Genomic DNA, 20,126 nt, shown 5'->3' with positions numbered 1-20,126 from the left:
TTCATTCATGTTTCTGAGAACACATCAACCCATCCACATTTAAACAACACCACTGAAAACTGTCCAGAGTAGTTTAGCTCGACAATATCAATTACCCTCCCGTAGTACGTCACATCATGTAAAACAGGATTGGCATCACGTGCTGAATCATAACTAGCTGTTTTTGCAGTTACCATGACTCCACTATTTTGTGTCTCTTTATCCAAGCGTTTAGGCGTAAAATGGTAGCCTCGGGAGTTGAAAGCGCAATATATTTTGGCTGCATTAACTGGGCCGCGGGCGAGCAATCTAATATCCTTTTCAATGTTGTGGATGCCATTTTCCTTCTCCAATTTCTTTATCTGAATATTTAGAATTCGATTACAACTAAATGTAGTGATACGTGTATAGTATATGCAAAATATGGCACTTACATGAGCTTGGATCCATTCGTGGAACTTATCATTTTGAATCCTCTCGACAACATCAGGGTTTAAATTGCGTCCATTAGTGATCTCATCAGCATGAGCTCTGCAAAGTAATTCATAGACAGAGGTAAAGTAGGGGAAAAGGGTAACTAAGACAATTTATAAGCATGAGATATTACCTAAGGTATGAATTCACATCAGAGCAATTGAACAAGACATATCTATGTGCCTGTACTTTTGCCACACCGCTCCGTACATAATTCCTAGGCTTTCCAAGTGGATTGCCAGAATGAGGAAATAATCTTGATCCATGTGCAATATCATGATGCCCAACCCACTCCTCTTAAGCCTTGGCTTAATAGGGAAGTACCAGAGCACCTTCTTCGGGGTTGCTTTTTTCCTTTCGTTGTTAATTAGCATGGTTTTATCAGGTTTGTTTTTGCACCTTGATGCTCCACATACCGAGCAAAAGTCATCATTAGCCTTCTCTTTCCAAAAAAGCTGATAATCTTTTTCACAAACATGAATTCTCTCATAACTAAGCCCAAGCTTTCCAATGATCTTCTTGGCCTCAGCAAAAGTTCCAGGTAAATTCTTACCATTTGGAATTGCTTGCTGCAGAACTGCTAGCAAATCATTTATAGATTTATTACTCCACTTGTTAGTGAATTTTATGTTGAACAGAAGCACAAGGAAAGAAAGTTCTGATAGTTGACACCCATTCCACAAAGGTACATCTGCATCTCTCAACAAGTCATAAAAAGCTTGGGTTTCAGGATCTGGTCCATGTTCTGGAGGGTTTGGGTCATCGAAGTCATTCACTTGAGACCCATTATCTATGTTCCCGAAAACATCATGGACTAGCTGGCGCATATTAGAGTTTATGCCTTCCTGTTTTGACCTTTTTCGTTTGTTAGAGGAGATGTATCCTGCAGTTTCACCATGACAACCCCAAACTGTGTATCCAAGTAGCATTCCATTACACACCAAATGATCATATACGGTGTTTCGCTTCAACAAGTTCCTATTGACACATCTAACGCATGGACAATGGATCTTGGTATCTGAACTTTTTCCAGTGTATGCAAAATGAAGAAAACCATCTATGCCAGCCAAGTAGTCTGCACTTGGTCTACGAGAACTGAGTAACTTTTTAATGGTTGTTAGATCCGTCGACTCGCTGTGTTAAAGTAGCAAATGTCATTAGTGAATTTATTATAATGCTAAAAGGTTGAAATTGTATTGAACCATCAGTACTTTAATAGCTAATTTATTATAATACGGAATTAATTTCGCACTAATGGCCTCAACGTGAAATACATGGTTGTGCCTTTTATGACAGAGGTAATAAAATTGTCGGTTCTGATGGTTGCAGACAGAGGATTGGGGTTCTCAGGAATACATCCTGATCCAAATGATAATGTTGAATCATGCATATTGATTTCTTAATACTTTTGTAATACTGAGCTAAGGCAAAGTGGACATCATATTCTGCAGTATGCGTTGTGACTCACAACGTTCTAAGTGCAAGATTTCATTTGCAGCTCTAACAGCACAACAAGGCATTGAGTTTTTCACAAGTTATGGGAAGCACGATTGGCACTGTGTGAAGGCAATGGAATTCCGAATTCTGAACATTATGAACTAGCGATATACCCAGTACTATTATGTAACGGAACGCGCCGTGTGTTCCTTTAAAGAAAAAAATTAAATGAGAGGCACAGCAGGGAGTTCTGAATCTCGAGCTCTCAAACCTTAGCTGGCGCTGACGACGTAGAGAAGCAACGACCCCCGCCGCCAGATTGTGGAGAAGCAGCGTTAAAGGTAATGGTCGGGCGGAGGCGATGTCCTGCGCTCCCGCCATCTCCCTGTCTTCCTTCTGTGGAATCGGGCGGCGGCTCCTGCGGCCGGTCGACGAGTGGATTCGAGCGCCGATAGGAGGCGGGGTGGGCTGTGGACTAGAGCGGCCGGTGGAGCCGTGGAGGTATGGAATCGAGCGGATGCGACGCTTCGTGTGGACTCGAGCGGCGGCGGCACGACCTCTCTGTGGCGGCGATGCGGCCAGCGCTCAGGTCGGGCGGCGGCGGAACAGGGGGTCGAGGCAAGAGATGAGGAACGAATTGATAAAGGTTAGAATTCTTTTGGTGTTTTCTTTTTGGGAAATTAATATTTACATAATTCAACCGGCTGATTTGAAGCTTCGTGTAGGTCGCGCAGGAGACGTCCAACTCTTATCGTGCGTGCGTGTGCCCACCTCCCAAAACTTGTTGCCACGTCTTTTCTCTACAAGTTTCTTATATCCCGTACGTGTCAAAAATAGGTTTCTTATCCCTATAGCAGCTGTCTTTTATCATGTATGCACGCGTTCTTGTATTGGCGGCTCGTGTACATGCCAATCGCACATAAGTAATCAATTGGGACCAAATTGTATTACAAGCAAGTATATTTATTTAAGTATAAGTTGCCTAAAAAATGGATTTGGGTCGGTCGAATCTCATGGAAAGGAAGACGGACGCGCGGCGAAGCACCAAGGTAGTCGACTGCGGCACCGGGGCAAGCTATAGCGAGGCATGGAGACACCGACAAGACCTCGGCCAGGAACAAGTGTAGTGCGCGATAGTCGGCGAAGGGATGGCCGGGGACGGTGGTGAGGGGAGGCCGGGGCTGCGAGGCTGGCATGGGAGCACCGCGGGCGAGAGAGGCTAGTGATTCGACCAAGGGTCTGTGGGGCGGTTTGATGAAGAAGATGAACAACAAAGGTAGGATGTTGTACAATGCCATCTGGGCGTTGATTTTGCATTAGACGACTCAAAAATGAATCACCCGATCCAAAAACAGCTTCTAGTCGACAGATCTCTAACCTATCCTTTATAGGGAAATTGATCAAAATAGAACAGTTAGTTTTCACTTGAATAACACTTAAAATCACACAGCTGATCCAGGGGTGGTACTAGCCAGTTGATGCCTACCACAACCTTTTCTCAGTTTTGGGGGGGGGGGGGTATTTGTGGTGATTGAAGTGAACCGGTCAGTTCAGAGCAAATCATTGGTTTCAACTACCCGTGTACGACCTAGCCAGTCGCCCACTCCCTAAAAAGTTAGGGTTCCTCTACCTCCCACCAGCGCCGGTCCACCCCGTCTCCGGTGGCCTTAGGGTCATGGGGCGGAGTGGATCCCGACCCTTGGCGGTGGTAGGGCTCCATTTTTAGATCTTTTTTCGAGTTTTGTTAGGGTTTGTGTCTTACTCGGGAAAGCAAGACGGTGGTGGCTCCCTGAAGATGGAATAAAGGTCTCCCCGTCTAGTCCTCATTCCGTTGATGCGTCTAGCATCGTCAGTGGACGTGTGGATTTCTGGTGTGTTGGTTTCATGGGACCTTAGCACGACGACTTCCCGACTGTCTACTACAACAAGGTTTGACCTGCTCCGACGAGGGAGAGGCGATGACAGCGGTGCACCTTCGACTCGCTTCAGTGCTTGTAGTCGTCTCAGTGCCTTATTTCTATTCCATCAATTAAATCACAAACACAACTTGGTGAATATAAAGCAATCATCGGTTCTGATTGCAAATACCTTTCCCCGTGGTACTCTAGAAGAGAGCACTACTCTCATCACTCCCTGCAAAGGCGTGACTCCACAAACTCACTTGTCTCTCATGTTGCCTTACCATAGATGGTGGGAAAGTGCATCTCTCTGCTGGACACCGCCGGTGCCACTATTGCGAGGAGCATCTCTTTGTTCTGAGGATACAGGAGGCGAAGCGAATAGGTCAGATCATTATATATGCGTGCACGTCACGTCGTTCGGAGGTTGCTTGCTCTCTCGCCGCCGGAGTCCCTTGGGAGCACCTGTACTTCACCTGTCTTCTCACATTGCAGCAGGCGCGGGGGCTTCCCTCCTCAATCGACCTCCCTCTACAGTCAATGACGGATCATCAATCAATTCCTCGCACGTACATGAATCTCTTTTTCCCGGCCAGGTCGTTGGACTCCACAGGCGGCGTGGGCACGCAACATCCGCAACATCCATATCAGGAGGCGTCAATCGAGGCGCACCACCAGTCCACCACCTCGGAGTCGCCGGACTTGTGGCAGTACGAATGAAGGTAAGTAATTGTTTTTTACCACGTTTGCTATACAAATTCACAAAATTATATTGTTATATTCACTTCATAAAGAAATTACTATTTATAACTATATATTATTTCCTTCCCAGTAATGAAATAAATACAAAATATGCTCCATTCTTTCCATTTTAAACATTTCTCGAATTATTTATAGATCTAATATTTTTTCTCCAAACAATTTTTTTTGCCAAACAGTCTCCGGATTATTCCCGCAAAAAATTCCTCCAGATCTCAATTTCCCTCCTCCACTTCTCGATGGACAAAAATTTCCTCCAGAGCTCCCCATTTAGTCCCGCTTAATTTTCCCCCCGGTTAACTAACAAAGCGCTAAATAAATTAGATCGCTAATCCCATCTGCATCATTCGCGCCGCCCTCAAAGCCACACCTCGGCGGCCTCCGTCGCCGCCCCTCAGGGGCCACCTCGCCGCCCCTCCAACGCTCGCTGCATCCTCATCCGACGCCACCTGTCAGCGGCTACCCACGCGCCTGCCCGTCCGTCAACGCCCGATTGAAACCATCGCTGCCCAGATCTGCCTCAGTGGTTTGCATCGTTGTGGCAACGACATCGTCGATCCTCAACTCTGGAACTAAATCCAGAAGGACTACACCATTCTCGCGGCTGGTATCGATCTAAACTCCCATTTCGTTGCTTTCTCCCTTCTATGCCTGACTGATTCCCTTTCCTCCTCCCTTTGTTTTCCTCTCTGAATCTGGTATTAGGTTTGTGCGTACCAGGCAGTAAATCAACCTGTGGTTAATTTAGGATAAGAATGGAGGATGGGCTGTAATCATTAGTCACTATGTTAAACTGAGATACGACTTATAGTCTGGTTTTTGTGCACTGCAGAAGTAGTACCATGTTCTCTGAATTTTTTTTATTCCTCTGCAGTTTTGTGTGCTACAAGCCTATCACATTAGTATTCTCAACATGAATGCTGGCAATATTACCATTGACCTTAGCATCTATATATACGTGAGATGTTGGCTGCTTTTCCCCCCTTTTGCAGTTTAAGGTTTCAGTCATTAACTCCCTGATTTTGTAGGCTGTAAACCCCTGATTAGTACTGATATATGCAGTAGTTATACAATATTAGGGGCCCCAGATCTTGTACTCCGAAATTCATAGTATATCTTGTAGAGTACTGATAGTACTCTGAGATCAGTACTCTGAAATGCATAGTACTCAGAGTAGTACTGATATATGCAGTACTTAGACAAAAATTGGGACCAAAGATCTTGTACTCTGAACTCTGATTATTATTGATATATGCAGTAGTTAGATTGGGGCCAAAGATCTTGTACTCTGAACTCTGATTAGTACTGATTTTTAAAATTTATGTACCCTGAAATTCATAGTACATCTTATACAGTCAGTATTCAGTTTATACCCTTGATTTAGGAAGTCAGTATGTGCACTGTGTACTAAAACTAAGCTTGGTCAGAGAAATAACAACCTTGGTGGTGGCTTGACCAGCAGTATATTGTATCCTCCATCGTGTAAAACACTTACATATTATCATGTAATTTTCCTCCAATTCTGTATGAATAAATCCTAGATTTTAACAACAATATGTCATTGTAGATGGCTGTGGAAAATTGGAAAATTAGCCTGTCCTATGAAGGTATTGTCAATATATTCGACATGTGTTAGTTCATTTTCAGCTCCTCTTTATAAATATTTCATTTTGTAGAGAGTTCATGCCAATGGACCCAATGCAGAATACATAGTGATCAAACCCAGAGATACAACAATGGTAAATTTGTTTATTTATTACTACACTTTATAAGTGTCTAATAACGAATTAATGCCTATTCATGTAAAATGCAGAATAAAACTCACCCACATCGACATGGCACGCACGAAGATAATGACATTCTGTCAGGCAAACAGGTTAGAATCTTCTTGTTACTCATGCTATAAAGGATAGACTACAACTTATTAATGTACTTACACTGGTAGAAAAAAAGCCCTTTAGTCCCGGTTCGCAACAGCCTTTAGTCCCGGCTGTGCAACCGGGACTAAATATGCGCGACTAAAGACCCCCCCTTTAGTCGCGCCACTTACGAACCGCGACTAAAGGCTTTAGTCCCGGTTCTCGTGGCTGACCGGGACTAAAGGCCCGTCCACGTGGCCGCCAGGGGTCCGTCGGGGCGGAGGACCTTTAGTCCCGGTTCTCGTGGCTAACCGGGACTAAAGGCCTCGTCCGCAGGTTTAGGGTTTTAGCCCCCCTAAACCTGGTTTCTTTTTAATTTGTAGTGTTTTATTTCTTTTATATTTTATTTTGTGTTTTGTTTTAATTTTGATGAAGTTTCAGTACACATATTATACGATACTATATACATGCATATGAAATTTCAAACAAGAAGAATTCAAGAGGAATATATAATATATATTCAATCTCGGGTGACCATATATACAACTTCGAACAAGTTTCCATACACAATTAGGATGGAGGACCATATACAACTTCGAACAAGTTTCAATCTCGGGTATGCATATAAATGTCTGCGTCCTCGGTATAGTGTTCTCCTTTAGGATTGATGACTTCCCTGAAGAAAAATCCTGCTAATTCATCTTGAATTGGTCGGAAGCGAGCTTCTAGACTAAGCCTCCTCCGCAAGTTATCCGTCGCGTTCCGCACGCTATCCGATGCCTTCCGCTCAGAGGTTAGTCTCCGGATGTTCTCACAAACATAGTATCCACATAGATTGGTCCCCGGTGGCTGCTTATCCACATTAACTAACCTTCTGAAATCTAGCTCATGTTTGAATTCACCGACAATTTCTTCTGAGAACCGTCTCCAAACCCTACAGGGCAAAGAAAATTAAATGAACAAGGGAGTTATTAGTTACTTGATATTAGGAAATGAACGAAAAAGACCGATCGATATAGAGCTCAAATGATTGAAAATAATTACTTTTGCAGCATTTTTCTCATGTCGGCCCAACGCTTTGGATCCGAATCCATAGAGTCCATGATTAGAACTCTGGAGGTGTGAAGTTCAATATTTAGCAGAATCCAGTGGAACCTGCGGACACGTTACATGCACAGTCATGCATAACTCATCGATTAGACATACCATGCATGGAGTAAACAAAAGAGAATGGGCACAAGAGAGAAACACTCACCCAAAATGGTAAGGAAATAGAATATGACTTTTGAGTTGATGCTTTCTAAGAAACTTGTACAAGTCTTTCTCCACGTCTTCGGGGTGATATTGTAACACATGTCCATTAACGATATGTGGGTCAATGAACCCAACATCATGGATGTTTCTTATTTTGCATTCCCAAATCTTCAATCTGCATAATAGCGTACGCAACAATATAGTTAGGAGAATATATATATATATATATATATATATATATATATATATATATATATATATATATAGTGCAGGCAATGAAGAACGAGATGAGGTAGAAATAAATCACTTACAGAACGTAGCAACTCAGCATAGATTTGTCGAGGTCGCGCAGATTGAACAACTGGAACAATTCACTCATATGAACTTGTACAGAGTACCGTTTGGTGTGATGCTCCTCTGTAACATCCGCATAAATATATTCTTTGTCGGCCCATGTTATGAATTGCTTGTACCAACGTAGCAGATTTCGCATTTGTGGCGGTAGACTCTTCTCCCGCGCAGGCTCGACGAGAGGCCCATTCCGCACATATTGTAATGCTATCTCACATACTGGCGCATCCTCAAGGCCTAAGAAGGCACGAAGAGTCAAACCCATCTCGGACGCTTGTTTCATGGCACTCGCTACAATCAATCCAAGTGCTGCCGCAGCTGCTATGATCTCGGGGTCCTCTTCCGGACCGGCTTTCACTATGAGCGGGGGGATCGATTGTTTCTTCTGCATCCCGAGCTGGTCAACTTGTTTCCCGCTTTTTTTACTTTCTTCTTTCTCCTCCTTCAATATTTTTGCTTGCCTACGAAGTTCATGTCCATAGTCGTCAGGCATATTCAGCTCGGCTTGGGACGGTGTCGTCAAAAAATCCTTAGCCCACTTCTTTTGCTTCTCAGTGAATACTTGCTTGGGCTCAGGCTCTTTTATCGCCTTCATATCCGCCTTCCATTTCTCATAATCAGCAGACGCGGCCAATTTGGTTTCAGCTTCACTAAGTTCCCCAGGCCTTGGGAGGAGAGGCTTCAGTGATGGCTCCGGTACCCTTGTGGTCTTAGGTACATAAGGGTCCGGGTTAATAGTCCAGGAGCGGGTTTCCTTGCTGTCCGCCTGCTTTTGCTTCTTCGCCGGAGGTGGATTGGGGGGCGTCGTACCCGCCGGAGGAGGATTGGGGGGCGTCGTACCCGCCGGAGGAGGATTGGGGGGCGTCGTACCCGCCGGAGGTTGTGGATCGGGGGACGGCGTCGAATGGCGTGAAGGAGGTGTAGGTGAACCACCACGACCACCACCACCGCCACCACCGCCACCACCACCACCACCACCACCATCGGAGGGGGGTGGACTTGCTAGCCTTGGCGCCTCGCCTGGAAACACTATGTACTTCTTTTTCCATAGAATGAACTGGCGCTTGACATCTCCAAGTCTTCTCTCCCCTTCGGGTGTAGGTTTGTCAATCTCCAGGTCCTCAAACCCTTGGACTATGTCTTCCACCGTGACACGAGCATAGCTATATGCAATGGGGTTGTTGTGGTGGAGTGCTCCAGGTGTACAGGGTAAAGCACTGACGCTAGCTACCTTCGTGGAAACGTTCCCCACGGGATAATGCAGATCACATTCTTTCATCTCCTTTACATCATCCACGGGGTAGTGAGGCTCCGGTGCACGAATCTCGATCATCGGTGCACTAGCACCAGGCGGGGCATCCGTGGAAGCCACGCTGCTTCTCCGCTGCTGGCTTCCGCGATCCGCTTCATGATCTTCAAGCGGCCCTGCAGCCGATTTTTCTTTTACTAGTTCATGCATGGTCTGCTTCAACTCATGGAGTTCCGATGCAAACTTCGTCATAAGATCTGCATCCCGGTCCGTCTTTCTCTTACGGCTTCTGTAACAGTACAGGTCATTGTCCTGGGAAAACCCTGCTTTCCACGGAACTTTGCCTTTGCCTCGTACACGTCCTCCGTGTTCATCATTCCCGAGGGCTGTTGTCAGTGCGTCTTTCTCTCTGTTGAACTTGATCAAGCCCTCTTGAGCTTGGGTCATTGCGTCAATAAGGGCTTGGGTGGGAGCAAACTGTCTTTGCCGGTGAACACACACCCCTGTCTCCGGGTCTAGCGATCCCCCATGTCCGTACCACCAGCTTTTGGCCCTTGGGTCCCATCCCTCTGTACCTAGAGGGATTCCTCGCACCCTCAGGTCCTCCTCCATCTTCTGCCACCTAGGCTCCGAAAGGCGGTATCCTCCTGGCCCCATAATATGATGGAACTTTTTCTTACTCGCATTATCCTTATTTTTTTTCGATATTTCCTTGAAATGCTCCGATTGCTTTTGCCTCACAAATTCTGGCCAATAATCTTTCAGTTTCTCATGTTGTCCATTGAAATCCGGAGTCTTGGCCTTGTTGACATAGTCACGGGTTAAATTTTTCTTGAAGTTCCGGAATGCTTCGCCCATCTTCTGAAGAGCGAACTCTTTAACTAGCCTCCTCCTCTGACGTCCACCCGGAACCTCGTTACCGAATTCATCGACTTTGTTGTATTCCGGAGGTAGAATGAAATGTTCCATAAGCTTTCTCCAGCAATCCTTTTTCGTTCTCTTGTCGACAAAACTGAAACCAATACGTGCCTTCTTTGGCTCCTTCCATTCCTGGACGGTGATCGGGACGTTGTCTCTAACAACGACTCCGCATTGGTTGATAAACTTTGAGGTGTGCTGTAGGGGCTTGCCGGTTTCACTTACAAACTCAATGGCATATGTTTCTCCTGTTTTCATCGCCTTCGATTTGCCACGCTTTGTTGTACTCGATCCGGAGGGCTAAAAAAAGAAAGAGAGTCGCGCGCGTTAATACATATGTATTCATATTTCAGTAAGTTTGTATCACGAGAGGCTCAATGTATATATATACCTCGCCGGAGGTGGTTGCTACTTGCAATTCGAGATCGTCGTTTGTTGACGGTTGACCTCCGTCGACAATGTCCGTTCCTTCACCTTCTTGATCATCGACAATCTCTGTTCCACCTTCAAGGTTCAGAAAAGAAGAGACTACATCCTCTTCTTGCTCATATTCTGAGCCCGGCACATAAGGAATCTCGTTGTTGATGATGCCCATTAGATAACGTTCAGCCTCCGGATCCCTAAGCGGCTCTGTTCTATCGTCCGCCATATGTCACTCCTGCATGTAGTAAAAATTCTTTAAGTATAAAGGAATTAAAAAATAAGATTAAGGGGACATACAGGAGGAGGAATTAAAAAAATAAGATTATTAAGCACTGCCAAGTATTTTGTTTTGTTTTCTTTGTTTTTCTTTTTGGTTTTCATTTGGTTCTTTCTTCTTCCTTTTTTCTTCTTTTTTTCTTCTTCTTCCTTTCTTCTTCCTCTTTCTTCTTTCTTTCTTCTTCTTCCTTTTTCTTTCTTCTTTCTTTCTTCTTCTTCCATTCTTCTTCCTTTCTTCTTTTTTTTTCTTCTTCCTTTTTCTTTCTTCTTTCTTTTGGTTTCATTTGGTTTTCATTTCGTTTTCATTTTTTTCTTCTTCCTTTTTCTTTCTTCTTTTTTTCTTCTTCCTTTTTCTTCCTTTTTCTTTCTTCTTTTTTTCTTCTTCCTTTTTTTTTCTTCTTTCTTTTGGTTTTCATTTGGTTTTCTTTCTTTTTCTTTTTGGTTTTCATTTGGTTTCTTTTGTTTTGTTTTCTTTTTTTTCTTCTTCCTTTTTCTTTCTTCTTCCTTTTTTCTTCTTCCTTTTTCTTTCTTCTTTTTTTCTTCTTCCTTTTTTCTTCTTCCTTTTTCTTTCTTCTTTCTTTCTTCTTCTTCCTTTCTTCTTCCTTTCTTCTTCTTTTTTTCTTCTTCCTTTTTCTTTCTTCTTTCATTGTGTTTTCATTTTTTTCTTCTTCCTTTTTCTTTCTTCTTTCTTTTGGTTTTCATTTGGTTTTCATTTTTTTCTTCTTCCTTTTTCTTTCTTCTTTTTTTCTTCTTCCTTTTTCTTCTGTTTTCTTTTGTTTTCTTTTGTTTTCTTTTGTTTTTCTTCCTTTTTTCCTTTTTTCTTCCTTTTTTCCTTTTGTTTTCTTTTGTTTTTCTTCTGTTTTTTTCTTCAGTTTGTTTTTCTTGTGTTTTCTTTTTTCCTTTTTCCTTTTTTCTTCTGTTTGTTTTTCTTGTGTTTTCTTTTGTTTTCTTTTTTGCTTTCTTCTTCCTTTTTCTTTTCTTTTCTTTTCTTTTTTTTTCTTCCTTTTTCCTTCCTTTTTCTTGTTTTTCTTCTGTTTTTCTTTTGTTTTCTTCTTCTTTCTTTCTTCTTCTTCCTTTTTCCTTTTTCTTTCTTCTTCTTCTTCCTTTTTCTTCTTCCTTCTTCTTCTGCCGGCGCGCGGAGGACGGCAGGCAGGGGCAGCGGACGGCGGGCGGCGGGCGGCAGGGCGTCGGGCGGTGGGCGGCGGGCGGCGGGCAAGGGCGGGCAAGGGCCACGGGCACGCTGCGGCGGCGGCGGAGCGCTAAGGGCAGGGCACGGGCGGCGGCGACGCTCACTGGGGACGGGGGCGGTGGCGCGCAGGGCTTCGGCGTCGGCGTCGGCGTCGGGCGGCGATCGGCGTCGGGGTAGGCCTTCGGCGTCGAGAGAGGAGAATGGGAAGTGGCGGAAACTGTTAAGTGCAGTATATATAGAAAACCCTTTAGTCCCGGTTCGGGAGGCGGACCGCGACTAATGGTACCCTTTAGTCGCGGTTGGCCACACCAACCGCGACTAAAGGTTACCTTTAGTCGCGGTCCGCCTCCCCAACCGGGACTAAAGGGTTTTGGCGCCGCTTTCGTTCCCGCGCAGAAAGACCCTTTAGTCGCAGTTGGGGACAACAACCGCGACTAAAGGGTACCCTTTAGTCGCGGTCCGCCTCCCCAACCGCGACTAAAGGCATTGTGCTGCTACCACTGCCGCTCCCCTCGCTAGTTTAGTCCCACCTCGCTAGTTGAGAGGGGCGCGCAGTGGTTTATAAGCCCCACTGCCGCTCCCCTCTTGAGCTCCTCTCCATTGCAGGCTTACGGGCCTAACTGTGACTGCTATGCCTGATGGGCCTACTGGGCCTTCTGCGGGCCTGAATCCTGGCCCATCGATGGGTTTCTAGTCGTATTCAGGCCGTGGTGGCCCAGTAGGTGGCATATTTTTTATTTTTTGCCTGTTTTTTGTTTTCTTTTTTGCTTTATTTATTTTGTTTTGTTTCTACTTACAACAAAAAACTTATTTATTTTATTTTATTTTGTTTCTAATTACTTATTTATTTTACTTTATGATAATTATTTTTGCTATTAAAGTTTCTAAGAAAAAAAGTTCTTTATGAAAATTCTTTTAGCTTTCAATGATTTTGACAGAAAATACTTCGATATTTTTAGTTGAATCAATTTTATATAATTTTAGTTTCAAAAATACCAGAGGTTGCTTATAATGTTTTGAACAGAAAATACTTTGATAATTTTAGTGTCATAAATTTTATTTATGTTATTAAAATTTATTTTATTTTGTTTGTACTTATATATTTTATTAAAGTTTATATTATTTTGTTTGTAATTCATTTTAAAATCTTAAAAATACAATTATATATCAAAAAAATCAGAAAAATAAAACTAATTCATTTTAAAATCTTAAAAATACAATTATATATCAAAAAAATCAGAAAAATAAAACTAATTCATTTTAAAATCTTAAAAATACAAATAATATATCAAAAAATTCAGTTCATCGATCCCTTGAAGGTTTGACAAAAGGTTTGATACATCATTCAATTCATCGACCAAATACAAAGTTTGGTACAATAAATTATTACACATCAATTCTTCCCTTGTGTCCCTGCTTGCTTACGATTGTGCCGTATCCATGGAGCATCCTCATCATTTAACTTAATCCTTGGGTCAGTGTTCACTTTGAAGGGCGGAATTTCACCAAACATATTATAATCTTCTGACATGTCTGTCTTGTCCTCCACTCCCATGATGTTTCTTTTCCCTGAAAGAACAATGTGGCGCTTTGGATCATCGCATGATGTACTGATCGTTTTCTTATCTTTCCGTTTCCTCGGTTTGCTACTCATGTCCTTCAAATAAAAAACCTGAGCGACATCTTTGGCAAGGACGAATGGTTCGTCAAGGTAACCAAGATTGTTGAAATCCACCATTGTCATTCCGTATTGCTCGTCCACCTTTACCCCACCTCCTGTTAGCTTGAACCGTTTGCACCGGAACAAAGGGACCTTAAAGGAGGGTCCATAGTCAAGTTCCCATATCTCCTCTATGTAACCATAATATGTGACCTTTCGCCCATTCTCGGTTGCTGCATCAAAGCGGACACCACTGTTTTGGTTGGTGCTCTTTTTATCTTGGGCGATGGTGTAAAATGTATTCCCATTTATCTCGTACCCTTGGAAAATCGTTATAGTCGAAGATGGTTTGTTGGCCAACATGTACAGCTGATCTCCAACATCATTGTCATTCATTAAATGTTTTCGCAACCAACTGCCGAAAGTCTCCATGTGGGCCTTTCTAATCCAGGATTCAGGCTTCCCCGGGTTGTCCGAGCGTGAAATATTCTTGTGTTGCTCGAAGTACGGAGCCACAAAGCTGGAATTTTGCAGAACTGTGTGGTGTGCTTCAGTCATAGAATGACCGTCCATACATATCGTGGATTTCCTTCCGATCTTGCCTTTTCCACTTAGTCTCCCCTCGTGCCGCGATTGAGGAATACCAATCGGCTTAAGGTCAGGAACATAGTCAATACAGAACTCAATTACCTTCTCATTTCCATAGCCCTTGACGATGCTTCCTTCTGGCCTAGCACGGTTACGAACATATTTCTTTAATACTCCCATGAACCTCTCAAAGGGGAACATATTGTGTAGAAATACAGGACCGAGAATGGAAATCTCTTCGACTAGGTGGAGCAGGAGGTGCGTCATAATATCGAAGAAGGATGGTCGGAACACCAACTCGAAACTGACAAGGCATTGGACCACATCGTTCTGTAACCGTGGTAGATCTTCTGGATTGATTACCTTCTGAGAGATTGCATTGAGGAATGCACATAGCTTCACAATGGCTACTCGAACATTTTCCGGTAGGAGCCCCCTCAAAGCAATCGGAAGCAATTGCATCATAATCACGTGGCAGTCGTGAGACTTCAGGTTTTGGAACTTTTTCTCCGCCATGTTTATTATTCCCTTTATATTCGACGAGAAGCCAGACGGGACCTTCATACTGCTCAGGCATTCAAAAAAAATGACCTTCTCTTCTTTGGTAAGAGCGTAGCTGGCACGACCTTGAAACCATTCCGGATGCCGGTCATCTGGGTCTTTCAAAGGTTGCTGGTCCTGCCATGCTTCCTTTGTATCATTTGTCTTCCCATACACGCCCAAGAAGCTTAGCAGGTTCACGCAAATATTCTTCATAACATGCATCACGTCGATTGCAGAGCGGACATCTAGGACTTTCCAATATTCTAGCTCCCAAAATATAGATTTCTTCTTCCACATGGGTGCATGCCCGTCAACTCCCCGCGGAACTGATTGTCCACCAGGACCCTTTCCAAAGATGACTTTCAAATCCTTGACCATATCAAATATCTCAGCACCAGTACGTTCCGCAGGCTTCGGCCGGTGATCTGCCTTGCTGTTGAAATGCTTGCCTTTCTTTCTTACGTTATGATTTCGGGGAAGAAATCGACGATGACCCAGGTACACGTTCTTCTTACAATTAACCAAACGTACACTTTCAGTCTCATGTAAGCAGTGCGTGCATGCATTGTATCCCTTATTTGTCTGTCCCGAAAGGTTACTGAGAGCAGGCCAATTGTTGATGGTTACAAAAAGCAACGCTCGTAGGTCAAATTCCTCTCCTTTGTGCTCATTCCAGACACGTACACCAGGTCTGGCCCACAACTGTAAGAGTTCTTCAACTAATGGCCTTAGGTACACATCGATGTCGTTGCCGGGTTGCTTAGGGCCTTGGATGAGCACTGGCATCATAATGAACTTCCGCTTCATGCACAACCAAGGAGGAAGGTTGTAGATGCATAGAGTCACGGGCCAGGTGCTATGGCTGGAGCTCTGCTCGCCAAAAGGATTCATGCCATCAGTACTTAGACCAAATCTTATGTTCCTTGCGTCAGCTGCAAAATCTTTGAACACTCTGTCGATCTTTCTCCTTTGCGTTCCATCAGCGGTGTGCCTCAACTCCCCGTCGGACTTACGGTCCTCTTTGTGCCATCGCAACGACTTGGCATGCTTTTCATTCCTGAACAGACGTTTCAACCGTGGTATTATAGGAGCATACCACATCACCTTGGCGGGAACCCTCTTCCTGGGTTTCTCGCCCTCAACATCGTCACCAGGGTCATCGCCTCTGATCTTATAACGCAATGCAGTGCATACAGGGCATTCATTCAAATTCTCGTATTCACCGCGGTAGAGGATGCAGTCGTTAATGCATGCATGTATCTTCAGAACCTCTAAACCTAGAGGGCAGACAACCTTCTTTGCTTCGTACGTACTGGCGGGCAACTCGTTATTCTTCGGAAACATATTATTCAACATTTTCAGCAAATTTTCAAATGATGAGTCACCTACACCTTCCTGTGCCTTCCATTTTAGCAAATCCAGTGTGCAGCCCAGCTTTTTCAGACTATTATCGCATCCTGGATACAACGACTTTTTGTGATCCTCTAACATGCGATCCAAATTCTCCCTATCCTTGTTAGTTTCGCAGCGTCTCCGTGCATCAGCAATGGTCCGACCAAGATCATCAGCGGGCTCATCATGTGCCTCTTCTTCACCTTCACCTAACCCTTCCCCACCTTCAGCATCATCCTCCATGAAAGTATCATCGAAATGATCATGATAGTTGTCATCGATATCATCCCCTTCTTCATCTTCTTCCATTCTAACCCCTCTTTCTCCATGCTTGGTCCAACAACTATAACTTCGCATGAAACCGCGCCGAAGCAGGTGCATGTGAACCTCTCTTGAGGAGGAGTAACCCTTCTGATTCTTACAGACAGCACATGGACAGATAATAAAACCTCGCTGCTTGTTCGCATTTGCCACTACGAGGAAATCTTTCAAACCCGTACTGAACTCGCCGGAGAGTCGGGGACCGTACATCCATTGCCGATTCATCTGCATTATTATTATATAAAGTATATAATTAACCATCATGCATTTGTTAAACTAACTAGCTAGAAATAATAAAAATTAAACAATGAACTACACACATGCATATTTTATCAATGACACATGAAAGGTTCAAGTTGCTAACCGCGATCGCGGAGGAAAAATAAATGAGAAAGCTCAAGTGTGGCTCGGACACTTCATATCATGTTTGTTTCAGGCTCTCGGGCATTTCATCGAACACCTTGTGTGCATAGGAGGAACCAAAAGCAAACCCACCACCCCCTTCTGAAAATTGTGAAGTGAGCTGAGTCCTATATATAGGGATGGGCCTTTAGTCCCGGTTGGCTTGGCCAACCGCGACTAAAGGCCTTCGGGGACCTTTAGTCCCGGTTGGCCAGGCCAACCGGGACTAAAGCCCCTCCCGTCCGCCAGCTGGATGGGCCTTTAGTCCCGGTTGGCCTAGCCAACCGCGACTGAAGGCCTTCGGGGACCTTTAGTCCCGGTTGGCCAGGCCAACCGGGACTAAAGCCCCTCCCGTCCGCCAGCTGTCGACCGAGCGCGCTGGGTCCAGATAGTTGGTCGCGGGTCCCAGATAGTTGGTTGCGGGTCTCCTCCCGAACCGCGACTAAAGACCCCTTTTGTCGCGGTTCGATTATTTTGGGGACTAATGGGGGCGTATGGAAGCCTCTTTTTCTACTAGTGTTACATTGTTGTATAGAAGCATCATCTTGAAAATGAGGGCTGCAATAAACTCTCATATCAAGCACCATCATCACCAGCCCATCCTGTTTTCGATCCTATTTTTTATGGAGAGGTAATGGTTATCTCTTGAGAAATCTGCTTCCTAGGCAGTGATAGGAAACATTTTCCATATGAAGTATTGATGGCGTGATTTGTTATTCACGCACTTTGAGTTAAAATATCATGTTGTACTAGCGATTTCTCATTCAAGTGCAATCCAATATTGATACTATTGACTCATATTTGTTTGTATAATGCTGAATGAATGAGTTTCTGCATTTTAAGTTTGATTTGCATGGAATGGACTCTCCTGAGGTTATAAAATGATGTTGGCACATGTAATATTTGATGAATAAAATGTACTGTGAACTTTGCATCGCAAAATCACAAGGATAAATCATTTTTCCTCTTATGTTTATCTGTAGATGAGAAAGAGCAGGGAGAATATGGATGGAAATTTGACTAGAGTACACAAACAAAGCACTCAAGACAAGTCTGTAGTCCATGTGTCCTCTAAGCAGAAACGTAGTCCTTCCATGGAGGTAACAAAAATAGCGTGTTCATACTAGATTCATATTCACAAAATTGGTTTTTATTACTGTATATTATAATTTGAACCACATTTCAGGTTGGCACAAAAGTGATTCTGAAGTCCTCAGTATATCCAAACAAAAGGCATGTGGCACGTGCTAGCATTTTGGGTTGCAATTCAAAAAAAATTGTTGGTGGTGTTGAGCTAGGTCGGCAGTTCATAGAAGTGCAAGTTGATCAACCTATTGAGGAATGTGAGCTCTTGGTAAGGGAAAGGGAAAATTGTAGGACAATTGGCGATACTTTCACCTCTGGATTAACAATTGCTTGGCCTTCAGCATGTGTAGGTCAATGTTTAACTTCTTGGGTTTTGTTAAATTAAATTTATGATATACTTAATGTAGTCGTAACTGATTTTTTTTTTTTGCAGATTGAGAGGTTCAGTGGTTGAGTTGATTTGGATGATTTTGCATGAGGAATCGAGATGCAAATATGACATATTGATGCAAGAAATATTCGAGGGGCACATTCTATTGAACATGAATAGGGGTGTCACATGGTATCAGTGATAGGAAATCTTTCGCATACTATAGTTTACATTAATGGGTTGAGAAATGTATTTTTTCCCTAAAATATGGATCTTCTATATGTTTATTGTTACAAATGCTATGGAATGGCATGGACCATATTGATATTTTATATCCTCGTGCATATATGCAAGCTTTATGTCCATGGCCTTTTTATATAGTATACACTGTGTGTCATATGCTTATCGATTTTCACTATGAGAAAGTATAAAAACAAAAATGTATTGATACAATATTTCATAAAAAATGGTTCCAATAGCACATTGGACTAACTATGTCGTGTTACTATAGTTAGGAAAATGTGTTACTAGGTTGGCTACCAATCACCACTAGAGATGTTACAATATATACAAAAAAATTGTTACTGTTGCATTGCTACAATAAAGAAAATATGTTGCTGAAATATCAAACCTGTTACAAAGGCCTATTGTAATTAATGCGAATCATTAATAATTGTGTTGCAATTTTGTTAAAGCGTGTTACTAACCATGTTACTACACCAGGAAAAACATGTTACAAAGTGTGTGCCTATAGTTCTAAAAAAGTGTTACCAGGGCCTTCGGTAACACACATGGCGTGTGTTGCAACAATACTTAGTAACACATTTAAATACATATAGGAACAACTCTTATGTGCTACAATAGACACCACGTAGTAACATAGCCTACAGGAACACATACAGAAGTGTGTTACTGTGTGCTTCAGTAACACAATATCTAAGCTGTAGTAGCACATCAACGTGTTACAAAAGATCAATCCTGTAGTAGTGGTTGTGCTCACCGCGGCCCACCTCCGGTGCCCATCTTCTGGTATATAAGTCATTTTGACCTAGAAAAAAAGGAGACGACTTTCGGGATGGAGCGCCGCCGTCTTGAGGCGGAACTTGGGAAGGAGCACTTTTGCCCTCCAGCGGAGCGATTCCGCTGGGGGAACTTCCCTCTCGGAGGGGGAAATCATCTTTATCATCATCACCAACAACTCTCCAATCTTGGGGAGGATAATCTCCATCAACTTCTTCAACAACACCGTCTCATCTCAAACCCTAGTTCATCTCTTGTGTTCAATCTTGTTACCGGAACTATAGGTTGGTGTTTGTGGGTGACTAGTAGTGTTGATTACATCTTGTAGTTGATTACTATATGGTTTATTTGGTGGAAGATTATATGTTTAGATCCAATATGCTATTTAATACCCCTCTGATCTTGAGCATGATTATCGTTTGTGAGTAGTTACTATTGTTCTTGAGGTCACGGGAGAAATCATGTTGCAAGTAATCATCTGAACTTGATATGTGTTCGATATTTTGATAGTATGTATGTTGTGATTCCCTTAGTGGTGTCATGTGAACATCTACTACATGACACTTCACCATCTTTGGGCCTAAGAGAATGCATTGTGGAGTAGCAATTAGATGATGGGTTGCGAGAGTGACAGAAGCTTAAACCCCAGTTTATGCGTTATTCCGTAAGGTACCGATT

At 43.3% G+C, this 20,126-nt stretch overlaps 2 protein-coding genes across 7 annotated transcripts; one reads left to right on the top strand and one right to left on the bottom strand.

The window, feature by feature from the left end:
• On the bottom strand, positions 1 to 3,128 carry LOC120962108 (uncharacterized). Of its 3 annotated transcripts, none has more exons than XR_012205782.1 (3): positions 587 to 2,129; positions 414 to 510; positions 1 to 341 (listed from the first exon to the last, which is right to left on the bottom strand). XR_012205782.1 is itself a non-coding variant. In XM_045233976.2 (3 exons), the coding sequence occupies exons 1-3, from the start codon at positions 2,269 to 2,271 to the stop codon at positions 6 to 8; spliced, it is 543 nt and encodes a 180-aa protein (XP_045089911.1). In that variant the 5' UTR covers positions 2,272 to 3,128; the 3' UTR covers positions 1 to 5. The 3 variants fall into 3 exon arrangements, 1 of the variants encoding a protein (XP_045089911.1); XM_045233976.2 differs by lacking the exon at positions 587 to 2,129 and adding an exon at positions 2,162 to 3,128; XR_005752938.3 differs by having other exon boundaries at positions 1 to 510.
• Positions 3,129 to 4,846: 1,718 nt separating this feature from the next.
• Positions 4,847 to 18,885, top strand: LOC120962107 (uncharacterized). Of its 4 annotated transcripts, none has more exons than XM_073511346.1 (8): positions 4,847 to 5,154; positions 6,115 to 6,154; positions 6,224 to 6,286; positions 6,361 to 6,423; positions 17,508 to 17,603; positions 17,956 to 18,072; positions 18,159 to 18,408; positions 18,492 to 18,829. In XM_073511346.1, exons 2-8 carry the CDS (start codon positions 6,149 to 6,151, stop codon positions 18,494 to 18,496), a joined length of 600 nt encoding a protein of 199 aa, XP_073367447.1. In that variant the 5' UTR covers positions 4,847 to 5,154; positions 6,115 to 6,148; the 3' UTR covers positions 18,497 to 18,829. The 4 variants fall into 4 exon arrangements, with proteins under 4 accessions (XP_073367447.1, XP_073367446.1, XP_073367449.1 ...); XM_073511345.1 differs by having other exon boundaries at positions 18,159 to 18,404; positions 18,492 to 18,823; XM_073511348.1 differs by lacking the exon at positions 17,956 to 18,072 and having other exon boundaries at positions 18,159 to 18,404; positions 18,492 to 18,885.
• Positions 18,886 to 20,126: the final 1,241 nt, after the last annotated feature.

This window comes from Aegilops tauschii, chromosome 3 (assembly GCF_002575655.3).
Source record: "Aegilops tauschii subsp. strangulata cultivar AL8/78 chromosome 3, Aet v6.0, whole genome shotgun sequence".
NCBI lineage: Eukaryota > Viridiplantae > Streptophyta > Magnoliopsida > Poales > Poaceae > Aegilops > Aegilops tauschii.
This window is presented reverse-complemented; position numbering and strand designations above follow the sequence as displayed.